The 16,541-nt window shown below is 42.1% G+C and overlaps 1 protein-coding gene across 3 annotated transcripts in view; it reads right to left on the reverse strand.

Annotated features, from left to right (window-relative positions):
• The window catches only part of LOC142571776 (calpain-7-like), a 35,858-nt gene that overhangs the window by 10,661 nt on the left and 8,656 nt on the right, over window positions 1–16,541 (reverse strand). For all 3 annotated transcript variants that reach the window (XM_075680375.1, XM_075680376.1, XM_075680373.1), the window contains 12 exons: window positions 15,409–15,622; window positions 14,378–14,463; window positions 12,844–12,937; window positions 12,603–12,749; window positions 11,776–12,006; window positions 9,291–9,435; window positions 6,141–6,240; window positions 5,408–5,537; window positions 5,264–5,339; window positions 4,339–4,547; window positions 1,868–2,010; window positions 910–1,002 (listed from right to left, as the gene is read on the reverse strand). In XM_075680375.1, coding sequence (XP_075536490.1) covers window positions 910–1,002; window positions 1,868–2,010; window positions 4,339–4,547; window positions 5,264–5,339; window positions 5,408–5,537; window positions 6,141–6,240; window positions 9,291–9,435; window positions 11,776–12,006; window positions 12,603–12,749; window positions 12,844–12,937; window positions 14,378–14,463; window positions 15,409–15,622 — 1,668 coding nt within the window. The remainder of the gene's footprint in view (window positions 1–909; window positions 1,003–1,867; window positions 2,011–4,338; window positions 4,548–5,263; window positions 5,340–5,407; window positions 5,538–6,140; window positions 6,241–9,290; window positions 9,436–11,775; window positions 12,007–12,602; window positions 12,750–12,843; window positions 12,938–14,377; window positions 14,464–15,408; window positions 15,623–16,541) is intronic.

Genomic DNA, 16,541 nt, shown 5'->3' on the forward strand with positions numbered 1-16,541 from the left:
TGCACTCAGCTGGGTAATGCCTTCTTCATGCTTTTCATGGCAAGTTGGCGACCTAAGAATTGCCGGACAAGTCTAGCAGGTTTTGTTTAAGCAAATATCAACTGGTGAGCTTGTCTTCATGTGTTCTAAACCATACTCGAGGTGTCCCACCAAGGTAAAACACCACATTAGCGAGCATGATAGTATGGTCCCACCTGTTATTGGCACTGACGCGTTTGTAAAGGCTGATCCAGTCCTCAACATCCTTTCCCGAGAATATGCCAGGATCACAGGGAGTGCAGAGTACGATGTAGGTTGTCGGAGTAGCAGCAGGTGTCGCAGCCAGCTGAGTTGCGCTGTGGTCTCCTGGAGCCATGACGGAAGGCTCAACGTACCATCAACAACAAAGCTCCGTGACGAGGTACAGGGAACGTCCACTTGCACCAAATATGTTACATGGGAAGACGCAGATGCGACGCTATATACAAGTAAATTTATAGATCAATATACTGCACTTGGTCACAAGGCAACAGCCGGTGCTAGCTGCTAATCGTTTTCGTCGTCTTCGCACGACTGGCTTCTTCGTCATTGGACATCCGAAATACTGGTCCGTAGCGATATCATGTCAGTACCCCTCTAAAAACAAAAGGTAAAAGTCACATTCACAAATATTGACAGTGTATCTCCAGTTTGCCATACTTCCTTGAATAGGATTCAATTAAAATTAACCCCATTGAAAGCCCTTTTTAACCTAGTATCTTGCATTGCTCTTTCAGTTCTTGAAGACAGTGCAGGCAGAAGGAAACCAAATGTGCAGCTTTGCACATATCTATATGACTACTCCTAATGTACAACAACAAAAGACACCATGCTTGTGTATGCAGAAATGGCTGGCCACTAATTACATGGTCAATCAAAAGTAACACTCACTTGAACATTCCAGATCCCTTCCGAGCGAAGAAGTCTGAACATGATGGGTTGTTCACAGTGACAGTCACAATATCAAAGCCAATTTGGTATTGCCTGAAGAAAGAAGATATGCAGCAAACAGCCATGACTCAGACACTACTTGAAATGCATAGTAAGCATATGTGTACTAAAGTAGTGGAGCTAAATGTACTGACTACATAGGTTGTTACATTTTATAAACTAATATTTGTCCACCAGACCGAAAGAAATAACTTCCAGAGTTTAAAAAAAAAAATCATGAGTGAAAAACCTCCACTTTGCAGCACCTTGTTAAGTTTGGAAGGACAACTTCCAGTGCTTCCAGTATTCCATTATGTGAAAAAGAAAAAAAACTTGAGCGTGCATGGGAATTTTTTGATCAGGTCTCATTACGACATGGTTCTCTTAATACCGGAGAATTAAACTAAGCACGAAAGCAGGTGCAGGCTTTTGTTATGTCTAAGAGCACTGACTAAAACAGCAGGCAAGACCCATTTATAAGACTTTCATTACCGCAAATATGTATTGCGTTTATGCTTCACACATTTCAAGTACAGCACTCTCTCTTAATGGAGCAGCTGATGTTACAGCGGCAAGAGCTAGCCTGTCGTTTAGAATAGGAGCCAATCCGTTTATGGAAGAATACAGAGGCACAGGCTTGATGTGTATTGTACAAATCTTATTAGAAGACTACCAAACTTTAGGTAATGCGCAAGCCACCAAGTCAATCTTTGCATGGAACAAATGTTAGACCTTATGCACTGTGCATATACAGAGAACGTAGCGATACCACGGATATAAAGCGCATTCACAAATAGCTTTTCAGTGCAGCTTCTTGCCGCAGATATCACAACTTATGTGCCAACATGTCTACATATCAGATCAGATACAAAGCACTTCCGCATCCCCCTGAACCCAAATATGATGCGTGGTCTCTCACTTTGGCCCCTTCAGGCTGACTAGCATTTGATTGTTGTCATGGCTACTTTGCAGAGACACCTGGTAGACTGGATTGCGACCATAGGTCTCTGGGTGATTGCCACAGCCACCGGCGGTTGCTGCTGTCCATAACCCATGCTTCTCCTGCACGACAGGTGGGCAGAACTGGTCACCAAACTGCTGGTCAGGACACCCTTAATTAAAAGTCAATAAACTGTGAATGCATCCCAAATGAAGTATTCGCCCATAATGAAGCATAGATCATCATTTTTAGAACTGTCTCGTGCAAGCTACATAATGGACTTGCTTCTCGCTGTCTCCCAACACAACACTTGTGCCACCTATTGTGATACATCAAAATGCTTTGAGTTCAGTGTGACTCCCAACGATCAGCACCGTTGTGGAGCCATGCTTTTCACTTAGCCAGCCCTGCTTAAGTATATCGCAGTGCCTTTCATTGTGTTTACATATTAAATGATTTCCTAGACCTTGCCATCACTACTATATTACACAGCAAAACTAAAGAACTGTTACTTTTCCATGCAATATGGGTTGAGTGCGTGGTGCGAAACATGCAAGCGTACCGAAGCACTCTTTAGCTACTATGCTACATTATATGCACCATTAGTCTAAGAGCGCAGCTCTGAGGCGCCCGTTCCTGCGCCGAATGTCGGCCTAGTCCCTCAGTGTAACTGAGCAAGAATGAAAGAGCGAACGTAAAGCACTGCGGGCGATGAAAGACATTCACACGTTCGCGGCAGTTGCAGCGCTGACTGAGCGGGAAAGGCAAAAAAAAAAGAACTCACAGAAAGCTCGCATTCCGCCGGAGCGGGGAAAGAGAAGAAAAAAAGAACCAGAAATCCTGCCTTCTCGCGTAACATTTGCCACTAGCAGTTCCCGGTAAATATTGTGGTAGCAATAAGATGCAGTCAAAGTGGCAACTGTGTGACTGGTCTATATAGTATAGCGCCGCACATTGCAGCTCAGCCAGTTGGTGCAGTGATTAGCACGATGCCTCAATATATCGCGGAATGGAAACACATATGAAGCTGTGCTGAAATTTCGCATTAGGTAGCACCGTAATCGTCGGCGAAATTTTTTATGCTGTGCAAGAAAGTGCACAAATGCTGCTGGTCACATTGCTGCTGATGCAAGTTATTCCACAGCAAGGGGGAAGACCCTAATCAGCTGCGAACAAGTTGCTCACCTCTATGGTTTGTTCCTTCATAAGAGGCAGACTAATGAAAAGCGCCCCTTTATGTCTGTCCATCGTGGGGGCACTCGACTCTCATGCGGATGTTGTTTTCCCCGCATGGCTCTCGCATCTCCTGTAATCTGGCTTACCCACATAGCTCGGTTTGTGTAGTTGCAGAATAGTACGAGAGATGGCGCGCGTGTTGCGAGGCACCAGGATGGACGAACACAATCATTGGAATGCACCACCCTTCACATGACTGTTCACATCACATTCACATGATTGTGCACGGGAACGACCAGGGATCGGTGTCCAGCATGAGGGTGAACATATTAGCTCGATATCCTGTTATGGCGAGTTAGGACTTCCTCGATTCGTCAGTGCCCATCAGAATTTTCCATTGGCAGTAACCTGTCATTGGAGTATGAAAGGCAATAAATGCCCTTTTAAATGTTTGCAGTACTGTGTTGTCCCAAACGTTCCTTTATCCCAAGAGCACATTTGAGACCACAGCATGTATTAGTGATCACAGTTCACTCACAGTGAACAGATGTTTTACCTTCCAATCATGTGCAAAACATACCCAATCCCTTGCAACCATGTGGAAAGCTAAAGGCACTGGGCTCCAATAAGCTACAATGGTACTAGAAACATTAGAATGACAGAAAGTTGAGCTAGTTGGTAAGGATTCATTACGCAAAAAAGATACAAACTGCATGCTTGTGCAGATGAGTTTTGTGTCTTCTTTCTTTTTTCGCCTCAGTGCTCCCTTCAGTTGATAGTCTGCGTTCGTGTTGTCCACTTCTCTAATCTTGTGTCCTATCTGCACACCTCACCTCTTTTTTTGCATAAGACTATAAACATGGCTGCTGCCACTCTGTTTTCTTGCAACGCTTTGCCAAAACACTTCCTTTTTTTCAGCATATTGAAAGCAGTTTTAAGTCCTGAATATTTTGGGAGTGGCCTGTAATCTAATAACTTCCCATCACTTGCACTGCTGCAGGCATTGCACAGAACTGATCCCAAGGCCAGTGGTAGCAGAAAAAGTGATTCATTCACATATAAAGAAAACCCCAAAACCATTCAATACTAGTCATAAAAAACTGAAAATTGAATAAATATCCTTCTCATGGAATAAATATCCTTCTCAATCTATATCTTGCTTTTTCAACTCTGTACTCAACACCTGTGTTAGCAAAAGTGCTATGATGACATCAAATACCCTTTGCCACTTTGTGGCAACGTGATGGGCATCACTGAGTCAGTGGGAACCCTACCTCACGAACATATTTGTAAGGGTTCCCAATGGGTGCCAGGTGGAACGGGCAGCTGCTGTAAGCCCGCAGTGTGTAGAGAATGGTGTTGTTCTTCTCGTACTGCGACACCACAAGGGTGTAGCGGGTGTCTCCACCTTTGGGAACCACCATCTTGCACAAGTAGTGCGGGCTGTTGATCCGCACACCATCCAGGTACGGTGGAGGATCAACTACATGTGTGAATAATTGAAAAAAAAGAAACAAAAGGAAGACCTGTTAAGGATGCTCAATGCTCCACTGCTTTGCAAAACAGTTCCCTATGATAAGCCACTACTTTTTGCACTGAAAAGATATAAAGCTGGTACTATTACATATTTGCAAGACAGATGCCGAGGTGCATTTGCAATGTTCATCAAAAGGTTGCCATTGTAAACTGCAGTGCAATTTTAATTTGGAGATTGTTGTTAATGACATTGTTTCAGGAGCAAAGAAAGATAAAGACACTTGCTCTTTACAGAACGAAGCTGTAGACTGGTCGCACTGTTTGTTTTATTCACGGAATGTTTATATAGACTTAGACATGATGCTGACATGCTTATTTTGCTCTCCACTACACAAACAAAATACCCAACTTTATGGAGAGAACGCACTGGCAGTCATATGCAGCTAGTGTTTTCATAGATCGCAAATGAGTATGGCGTATGTACTAAGCACTTCTACACCGAGTCACAATTTTATTCTGTGCACACTAGTGAAAAGAAAAAAAAAGGTGAGGCACAGTCTGGAGAGAATAAGGCTGCTCATTATTTTACTCTCAAAGAAGGCGCAAATCATAATAAACTCAGCCGACAAACTTTAAACTACTGTTTTCAGATGAGTAGGCTTCATCATGCCAGTTCCATGGATTGATTTTAGTATGAGCAAAGACAAAGTAAGCTGGACTTACATGGCAGGTACACCTTTTTCCCGTTGTTTTTGTACACAAGCAGGCAGATGTACTCACGGTTGTTCGCAAAGTCCTCCTGCAGGGGCAACACACAATGCATAATCAACATGAGGACCACACATACAAAGAAGAAGGAACACTGACCCTGTCTGTGATGTGCCGTGTCAGCAGGATCCAGACAGCACAGCCCGATTTGCTCAGCTCGAGTGAAAACTGTGGGTTCTCACCAATGTTGTACAAATCTTTGACCGGGCCAGTTCCAGCATTCCACGTCCTGCGGAGTGGATCCAATGCAAACAATGACAGCAAGGATTAACATTCCTTAGACAATATTGCGCAACTTTCATCATGCATTCTCTATTTCTTTCCTTTGGTCAAAAGAACAGAAGGCGTCTTGCCATGATACAGCAAGAATTGCAATATGACAATGATGATGCTGGCGACACTGAAGGAAAGATAACATAAAGGTTTTAGGACATACTACCGTTCATCTTGAATATTAAGCTATACTTTGTGAATTATTTGCAAATACATTTTTCCTTATCCCTCTGCCTGCAACATTTCGGAGAACGTGCAGGCGATGCGTTTCTATCAGTCACTTCTCATTTCTATGTGGAGTTGCAGTTTTTTCACTACTTCCAGATTTATGCTGAAGTGCGTGGTACAAAACAAGCTCACAATGTTTACTCTTGCACATAAAACAGCAATTCAGGAGACGGAAGTACCAAAAGAGGGCACTTAATTAAAAGAACACATAACATCAACTTTAGTGTCATTTTTAGGAAACCATGTCCAAGAACTAAGTTGCAAGTCCCACTGTATGCCCATTGAAAGGACTAAGCACAGCCCATAAGCAGAGTTCTATGAGCCCTCTTGCCTATGAGTGCAGTAGGTGTACTGGAACAAGGCCGGGTTCCAATTGAGGTAGGCGACATCGAAGAAGTGGCACACAGAGTCATAATCAATCCAGAACACTCCTGCAGCATGAAAATTCAGAGTACTTTATGAATGTACACATTTCGCATGAACTAGTTCAAGAATGAACTTTGTATTATCAGCGCAAAGAAAATGAGGGTGCAAAACATTTGCTGAAAAAGAATGAAATAGAACCTGGGTGAACCGCATTTGAAAAAAACTTCAAAAAGTTAAAAGAAGTTCAGTCAGCAAGAATTTACACTGCGTGAACCCCTTTAAAGTTGTGGGGTTTAATGTCCCAAAGCGGACACAGTGGGTCACGAGAGACATTATAGCGGAAGGCTCCCAATTAAGTGTGACCACCTGGGGTTCCTTAACAAGCACTTAAATCTGAGTGCACAAGAGTGTTTGCAGGGGTGTGTGAATATCAAGTTTTCAATTTAGAAGCAAATTCAAATAATGAAAACCAAGTGCGGCTCAGATATTTTTCTAATACGAATACTAATGGTTTTGTAAATATGAAATTTTTTTCGCCACCCAGAGGTATGGAATAAAAAGCAAGTTTGTTGCACAGCAAACAATGTACAGGAAAATTACGCTTTGTGGTCAACAAAATTCTCTAGTACAACACTTCTCCTTGACAGTATCACAACTGCCGTTACCTAATGTTGTCATGAAGGAAGGATAGCTGCTTAGCATGTTCGGGGAAGCGACACCCCCTTTCAAATCACAATTCCCTCAGACACTGAAAAAAGCCGCCCACTGGACACACTTGTGTCTGGTATTGGCAGGTATCTCTTCACAATCAAAGCAAACAGTGGGCCCCATACTTACACCACTACTCGCACGTATCTATTTCTGGCACAAAATTTCATCATGCACATATCTTTCAAACTGTGCTTTTGGCAGTGAAAATGTCTGCCACAAGCAAGTGAAAAGTGCTGCTGGTTGATGAAATTATCAAAGTGATTCCACAGCACTGATATGGAAACAGCGTTTTCAGGAGCTTTCATTTCAGGAGAGCCTTATCCTTGGTGTTTAATTTTCCTCGGTTCTTCTAAAGCCATGTTTTAACCCAGTTTGCTATTGAAGCCTCCTGGTGGTACTCAACTACTTTAAAGCGAGAGTCTAAAAACATTGCCAAGCTTGCTAACTGGTCAAATCTGTAGTTTGCAAACTGTGTTTTTAGGCACTTATACAGATTAGCAGCAGACACAAAGGTTTTGACCTGGTGGCTGGTATTGTCCAGATGGATGAAGAGGCAGTACAGTGTGGGTACCTGAGTTGGTAGTGTCAAGCAGCCATAAGCATCATAAATGCATCAATTACAGTGCTCCCTTTTTACATTTAATATGCTTCACTGAACAGTAAATACGCTACACTAAACAGTCTGTATGCTTCGCCGCATAACATAGCTCTACTGCGTTGAAGCTGCCTTCAAACAGTGACAACAGCAATTTTGGGGCATTCCAATATTTTGAATAGTAAAAGTGTCTTTCAATTCGAATCACACATTCGAAATTTCAAACATTTGCACACCAGTAGTTTTAATGCATTTCGCTCTCATCAAAGTGAGAACCGAACCCCCGACCTCACGTTCGGCAGTAGAATGCCATAGCCACTGAGCCTACATGTGAACTTTTTTTTTTTCTGTCTCCACATGTTCTAGTGCACTAGCTGTTTAAACTTATGCTACACCCACAGCCACAGCCAGCCACTCTGGCCATGAAATGCAGTAAAGATGGCCTCTCAATACTACGAGTTGTTGTCCACTGGATGAGGAAGCATGAGCACTGACATGTTGAATTAACTAAATTATATTGAAGGGTTTTAGGTGCCAAAACCACATTATTATTGTGAGCCCCACACTGAAGTCGGGGACTCCGGATTGATTTGGACCACCTGAGTTTTATAATTTGACACATTTGCCAAGTAAACAATGCCCAATAGACTCAATGCATAGGTGTAGTTGAAGAAGACATTTTAATTTGTCTGCATTGATGTAAGGTAGCGGAAAAGAGGGTAGGAAAGCTGGCCAAGAAGTGAGCTTAAGCCTAAACAGATCAAAGCCCACTTGAATGGAATGCCCACTTGAAGTTCAATGCATATGATTGAAAAAAAGATGTGAAATTTCATCTTTTATGCCTCTCTTGGTAACCATGTTTGATTATTTCTACTGAAATGTACTTATCTATTACACACATGTGCACTTAGCTCTGTCAAAACAACACACCACCAGATATTAACAAGTTCAGCATGTACAACTAGTCCTAAAATCTATGATATTTTCCCACTGTTTTCATTTGATATGTACTCTTGTTATGAATGCTGAATGAAAAGTGCAGAAATTGAATCAATTCGCTTGGACACAAATACAAAACCTCTATTAGCACATTTATTCTACCAATGGTTACAATATTTTGTCTGTTGATGGTGGGAATGAGATGCAGCTACATGAAAAAAATTGGCAGTTGGCTTGTTCTTCTAGTTAAATTTGGCTAAAGCTTCATATATAGAACAATAAACCCTTTTGATCTATCTTTGTGACACCATCTCTCTGGTACATAAATATTTCTGAAATTTTTTACATCAATAAAAATTTCATCTCTGCTTTCTATTTAAAAATATACTTTACTGGACTAATGCCTAAATGACAGCACATGCTGCACTGCACAAGCAATATTTTAGCTCCTTCATTTAGCCAACTGACATGGATTCGAACTGCCACCCTCCATTGCTTCCACCTATGACCTACTCACACAGTAATTCAGGAGCCATATTATGCAACGATGCTTTTCATCTTCTATTCTTCTTGTCCTTTTTCATTGGCTGGAACAATGGGAGGCCTTAGTTATCACCAGTATCGGTTACTCAATGCAAATACTATTGAATACAATGCAAAGAAATCAATACAATCAAAGAAAATAATCTTTATATAATACAGCCCCAGTATCACTATAAAACCTTTCATCATAAACAGCAAGCAAATGTCACAGTTTGCCCCTTAGCAACATTCCACACTGTAATTTGGAAATAAATTTTAGAAAGTAAGTAAATGCAGTGTAAAGAGTACTGTGATGCATTTTTTGTGTGCACACCTACATGGTCATACCATTGTCAAACATGGCAGCATTGTGTGGGTCATATCGCAATGCCTGTGCCAGGGCAGGTGTCCAGCTGGTGGTGTCACGCTCCGAGAAGCGGCCCTTCCAGCGCAGGTGGCTCCAGGGGTTTTTGAGCAGGAAGAGGCGCCGACCCTGGAAATTGACACAGCAAGGTACCGAAGCAATTCTGTTTGTACTGCAAGCCATAATGCCATCAATGCGTCTTCCATATATAATTAAAGCTCTCAAGCATGAATTACAACAATTAGCAGAGGAGCTTGGCAATGCATGTTCTATCAACACATAAAAAACCATAATGCAAAGGTAAGCTCAAAACAAACAGGAAAAACACACAGAAATTGACGGCTGCTGTATTTACATAATTTGTGACATATTTTTTTCTTCAGTTTGGGGCTTTGGAGAGGGTGTGTGCAAATTACGCAGGATTTTCGCTTACTTGTTCCTGATAACATGCCTAAGAGGTCACAATCTGCAACATGTGCAGAAAAAGAAAGCAAGTGTAACACATGGGCAAATGGTCTTTATTTCACAAAACACCTACTTCATCTAGTCAAAATCAGACCAGGGACATGGCGGACTCTGAGCCACTGTCGTCATCACTGGTGTCCCTAACACCACTGTTCTCAGTTCCATTAAGAGCATTTGCAATTTCAGTTTTTTTTTAAACTGGACACCATGATCTTGGGAGAGACCATGCCCTACATTACCAGAATCCACTCAGAGAGCATCTCTACAGGAAAGCTTTTTATTCTAGAACCCAGCGGGAGTGAGACTATGTTCTTCAATGCCCATCCACTCCATGCACAGCTTTCACACAGTGTTTAAAAGGATTGTTAACTGAAACTTTCAAAGGCTGCAGGACTGATGCTAGGCCCCCTGAGATGACAACCAAGTTCGTTTTCATAACCTGCAGCCTCTGCTTCACGCTGTCAACAAGGTGAGTCTTGAAGCTGCTCGGGACCAGAAAAGATGGCAGCCGCAAAAGAGCATTAGGTCGTCTTAAACAGTGCTGAGCCAATTCTACATTAATGCTTCATTCAGCCATCTTTTTTAATGAACACAGATGTGGCCGCATCCTTGTGCCTTCAATTTCAACGTTTTGCACTTGAAAATAACAAACAGTGGGAGTTTGTGCTCATCAGCATTCATGGCCAGCACCGCCACTCACCAGTGTTTTTCACTGCTTGCTGTTCTTATCAGAACAATTAAGATGCCCTTTTCACTCAATGCAGTGTTCAAAGGCACATGAGGCGTCAGTGGCGTTTTGTTGTGTATTCCAGATTTGGGACAAGATGAGGTTTTCAATCTTGTGCAACGCTATTGGAAAATGGTGATATGCCACCACCTTATCTTTAAAGTCCTCGGGTGAACACTGGCAGAGGTTCATCCTCCACATCAACGACAGATGATCAGATCTCGTAAAACATGTCACCCACCCTCTACTCGCCTATCTCTTGTGAGATTGGCAGTATTGCTAAATAATAAATAAATAAATAAATAAATAAATAAATAAGGCTTCTGTAGGCATCCGTTTTTCCTGTGCTACCTTCCTTGCCTGAATTTCCAGAATCCCAGATGACATCAAAAAACCTGAATACCTATGCTCTTCAGTGTACTGAAAGAGTTCCTCTTCAATGACAGGAAACTTTCACTGTTTCATTCACTGAACAGGCTCTTCTTCAGACTTACATTAGACAGCTCGGCTTTCTGTTTTCATTAGTAGAGCACTTGGCTCTCATTCACTTTAAACTGCTAGGTGGTGGCACAGTTTCCATTTCCTTTGGCACATTGTGCGACCATCACAAGAACAACCACTGAATCCTCAAACAAGAGCTGGAAACATCACTGACCGATGCAACGTGACACCCGTACTTTATTACCCAGTTTTATGAAAAATGCACATTTACTCGCATATTTTGTTTTTCCTGGGCTGCCTCATGTCAGTGTTCATCTGCAGAGGAGCATCCTGTGTTCAGAGAAACTGTGCCTTCGCATGACCGCAATGCAGAAAATGTGTAGTTGTAATCGCTTCCACTACCACGCCTCCACTACCCACTTTTTTTCTTCTGCTGTTATTTCTTGCTGTTTGGCCAAACATGCCAAGCCTGCCTTGCATGCTGCACTCACGCAAGGCAGCACGTGGAGAACAAAACATTCGAGTAAATGTGTGTTTTTTATAAAACTGGGTAATAAAGTGAGGGTGTGCAAATTATGTGAGGGCAAAAATTAAAGTAGTAAATGCCGTATCTGCTTTGTTAGTAAATCAAATCTTGATTTAGTGACACCCAATTTTGTAAAATTCTCAATTTAACGAAGTGCTTTTGGTTCAAACTTCTCGATTTAATGAAATAATTCACAGGTCCAATCGACTATGTTAAATCAAGGTTCAATTGTACATAATGGAATGTTATCTCTTATAACAGTCGGGAGCAGAGCAGGCTGCATTTGTTCACTTCGGTGTTTTGAACGCACCTGCACGTGGCGCACGTCAAGCATAGCGTAGGCGTGTGAAGGCACCAGACCTGACCGTTCTGCCTCAGCGTCACTCAACTCCCCAGTGGCAAGCGTGACCAGCACATCCCCACGTTGGTGCCGCTCAAGCAACTTGTTGAACAACGCGTCTGCGTCGAAAGGTGTGTCCGCACTTCCATGAAGGCTCACGCGCTCGGGGATCCAGCCAGTCAGTGCGTGCAGGTCGATGTTCTGCAACGGGCAAATGTTGCCACACAAATGTTCACGGAGATTCAAAATTAAGAATAGCACTACACAAATAAAACATGTACGAGAAGGATAGCACAGGTGCCAACTTCCGATTGATTTTTATTGCCAGAAACCTAGACCAAAGTAAACTTCGGCACATGCACGTTCACACACACACACAAATACAATAACCAAACAAGCTTCGCAACCATACAATCGGTGTGAGCACATGGGATCGGCATGTTGCCTTGCCAAAGCTGCGGGGCCGGCCAAGACAAGCCAAGACATAGGCCGAAGTGCACAAGCACATCCAGAATTTGCCATGTCAGGTTGCTCTTGCCAAGCATTTTACATTTTTTCTACCAGAACACATACTGTGAACTGCCAAATACACATATCTTCACTTCACTGTCTCGGATATTACATGTTCAGTCTTGTTGTTACAATAGAATACTCATCTGAAATAAAGCACGCCCAACCTAATTTTAGATTCACTTCGTTGTAATTTTGATGTTCGACTTTAATGAGGATTGTCTCTAGTTTGCACAACATGAAGGGAAACCACTGAAAAAGAGTATATCAAAAACATCATTACTCACAGAGTTCGAGCCAGGGAAGTCGTAGCCACCCATGACCTTCATGTAAGCCTTCTCCAGCAGTGAGACCCAAAACTCGTTCTTGTTGTTTGAGTACGAGCACAGCATCTCTGAGCTCTTGCCCATTGGCAAGTAATCATCAATGACCACCTGACAGGGGTTGTACCCAAGAAAGTTAATTGACAAGAGTAAAATTAATTAATAGGTAAAGGTTGAAAAGAAAATTTTAAAAAATATATATTACCTTTCTCGGCACACCATTGATGTTAAGCTTGACAGTGTATTTGCCACAAGGATTGTACACTGGCTGCCCCTGTCGATTTTGTGGGAAAATTATGCTGAAACGAAACAAAGCATGAATCAAACACGCACCTAAGTTCTTAGCAAAAAACATGGGTAAGCATCTAATTTGAGTTGCAGAATGACAGCCGGGTTTATAAAGCCCACTTCGCCGCAATGCATCCGTGTTCTGCGGTAAAGCACAAGGACGCCACGAAGACTGTTTTGGTTTTGTATCCGATTGCACTGACAATTTGTGGCTTTTTATTTTTAATTGTGGGCCAGAGTTATTGCTTGAAGATTTTCCTAGGGCAGGCTGAAAACAGGTATTTTTGTTTGAGGTCACCATAGTGGTCAGGCGCGTATGTGCTGACTGGGCAAATTTGAATTATCTGGCAAAGGCCAATTTTAGGACAAAATAACGAAAGTTTGGGCCCACAGAAATGATTGGGCGCCGGTCGGGACTTTCGGTCTGGATCGAATTAACCGAAAAATCGAATTAACCGAAGTCGCATTAACTGAGGTCTATCATTTTATCAGGCAAACAGAAAATTGTTGCAGAAACTGTTTCTTAATTTGTCCAGTAAGAGTTGATCATTAGATAGACTGCCATAAAGCGATACTCCCAGCTGGTACACCTTACCCTAAATGCAGAGAAGTGAAACATTTAGGTGCACATCCAGCAACAAGTGTAACTGATCTTATTACATTGAAATGCTCACTAACACTGCAAAGCTGGCAAGTGCACAATGTAATAGTCTTGACCTAAGCATAGGAATAGCACCACCGAACGAGGTGTTCCTTTTTCGGCGCAGAAAGCTTGAAAGATTTGCTTTGAAAACTGGGTGAGAGAAGCACACACAATGTTATGAAAATACAACTTGGTGCTGATACAGTTGCCAGACTTAGCAGATGTGCAGTGGCTAGGAAGCAGGAGTGGTTTCTCTTATAAAAATTCCTACAACTGCATGAGTAAGCAGCTTCAGTGTCACATAAATATATTTTGTCTCATGTTAACAAAGTGGTATTTTTAAAGAAATTTAACAAAAATGGAAAGGATATTAATTATTTTCCAAGATGGACTGCGCATCGAAGTCCGAGTTCAAACAAATAAAAGACACATAAATACACTACACTGCCCTGCTAGGCCTACTTGATTTAACATGCCCCAAGTCTTTGACAGATGGTACGGTCACAACAGTTCTCTGCATTCTGAACATAATTTTGTTATTTGACTTTGCAGCTTAAATCACAATACATTATGCACACAGCATTTCACAGTTAGGTAAATAGCATCGTTAATGCTAAAACAAGTAGTACAAATTCAACAAGCCATCAACTTTATAGGAAAGACTTGCTAATATGATCTGTTAAGCAGGCATCTATTACAGAAATGTCGGTGAGCCTTCAACGTAAAAATTAATCTGCTAACTTCTGAAATACTAACAAGGTACCAACCCTATACACTAAATACACCTAAAGAATATCCATGCCCTTACCCTGTAATAATTTTCTTCTTGAACCGTTTTTCGTAGAGGCCACTCACAGCCAATGATGCCACAAATGAGCAGTCCGAAACAACTGTCTGTGAAGAGAACAAATGACAAAATTATATGGCCAAGAGCAATTTAAAACATAAGCTGGCAAAGGCCAAGTCATAATCAAGAATTATGTTCAAACTTCAAGAAGAAGACACGAGATACACTTGGTGGTAACGCATTTATATCCAGTGCAATTTCATATAGCCTGTTATGCTGGCTAGATACGAGAGCAGATGTAAAGCACCTACTCCAGAATTTCAACTTTCGATCAAGAAAAGAAACATAAAGGTCGCCTGAACACAGTGAATGGATCCAAAACTGGGTGTGGATGCAACATACTCCAATATGTGTACTTGCTTACAGCTGTCCCAATGTGCTCTATCTCATTTAAAATGCACTGTGCAGCAGCTGTAACTGTTCTTTTCCTTCTGTATCCCCACCCTCTTTCTTTTTCAGCAAACCATACCCCACCTTTCATATAGAGCTAATTTACTAACATAAAATGGGCAGCCCTGCTCTGAAGCTGTGAGGTATACAGGGATGGTAACGATTACAAGCAACAAAATAAGCAATAAAGCAAAATGAACATGAATGCTTCAGAACTCAAACCCCAATTCAGTAAGGCAAGGAGATCATATGCTATGCAGCGCTCTTGCTTGTGGATAATGATGAACATAGAACATGTTTAGGTCTTGTCAATTATGCAACTGTTTCTACACTACTATATGGTGTACATTATAGGTAACACTGTAAAATGGTGCCTCTGGAAGACTTAGCCGATCCCTGCCATTGTTGTTAGCTTTCTGCTGAAAAATATCTAAATGCACGAGTGATGGCCTCACTCTTGCCAATATTTTAGTAAGGTGTCCTTAGTTTACTACTGCACTCCTAAGGATGCAGGTTGCATTATTCCAGCCAACTTCTCTTGCCTGTTTTAAACAAACATTGCATTCTACTACACCATGCCAGTCTAATGTGACCAGTCATACCTGGCGAATGCTGAAGCAGTCCACCACCTCAATGATCTTCGGGTCGTGTGACAGCTCCTCGAGGCGTGCCCAGTGGCTGAATGAAGCACGCTGTTTGGGCGACAGGGACAGCTTGCCGTCTGGGTCACAGAATGGCAGCTTGAATGCAAAGCGGTCCCGCTTGTCTGTCTCCAGGAAGGGGACATACTCCCGACCGTTGATCACAGATGTCTTCCTGGGCCGGGTGCGAGGCTCACAACATGGCACAGCATTGGCACATCACTGTACACCACCATTCACACATCACGGAAGTCTGCAACCATTCCCATGTTTCTCCTTCTCTTTTAGCATAACATACTGCACTTTGTAACAATGAGTAGGGCAAAATCAATTAAATTCTGTAGCCCTTGTAGTGCCTGCGTAGCGGTAATTTAATTAGCAGTAATTTATTGTATGGTGAGCCATCAGTGTTTAATCAACAATAATGAAGTCGCATCTAAGCACGCAGCTCTGCGTGCTCGAACAAGAAATGATTGGACCAGCTGCGTTCAGTGATTTCATCAGTGTTCGACCGACTGGAATAAAGAATCCCACTATTGTATGTGATAGAGAAAAAGAAGGGGAAGGAGAGGCCACGAGCCTATTCACAGTTCTCACTTTTCAGTAGAAAGCTGAACTGTCCCACGGGCATGGAAAATGTGCATTTCTGTATGTAACATACATGCATTGACACGCTTTCTAGCATCTAGTATTCTGTTGCATAGATATTTTGTTCCTCAATTTGACAATGATATCAGAGCATTAGGCACAGCAGAGGCATAAAAGAGTGAATACCAGTATGCTGGAAGACGTATCCAGATGCAGAATATTAATGGCGACCATCTTGCAACGCTTTGCTCAACTACAACACATCGTAAATATTCTTGTTGCACGATTTTTCTAAAAAGAAAAACCAGGGGATTCTCTAGATCTTTAGAGGGTGGGAAGGAGCACAAAATTTTGTGCATATTCCCACACACTGAGTAATTACTAACTTGCCCAACAATGCACACAGCTAAGATACCCTGGCCGCTCATAACCTCGCTGCTGACACGTTTACAGTGTTGCGATTTACCTGTTTATGAGCAGGTAAATTGAATACACACTGAAAAGCC

Source organism: Dermacentor variabilis, chromosome 2, assembly GCF_050947875.1.
Source record: "Dermacentor variabilis isolate Ectoservices chromosome 2, ASM5094787v1, whole genome shotgun sequence".
NCBI lineage: Eukaryota > Metazoa > Arthropoda > Arachnida > Ixodida > Ixodidae > Dermacentor > Dermacentor variabilis.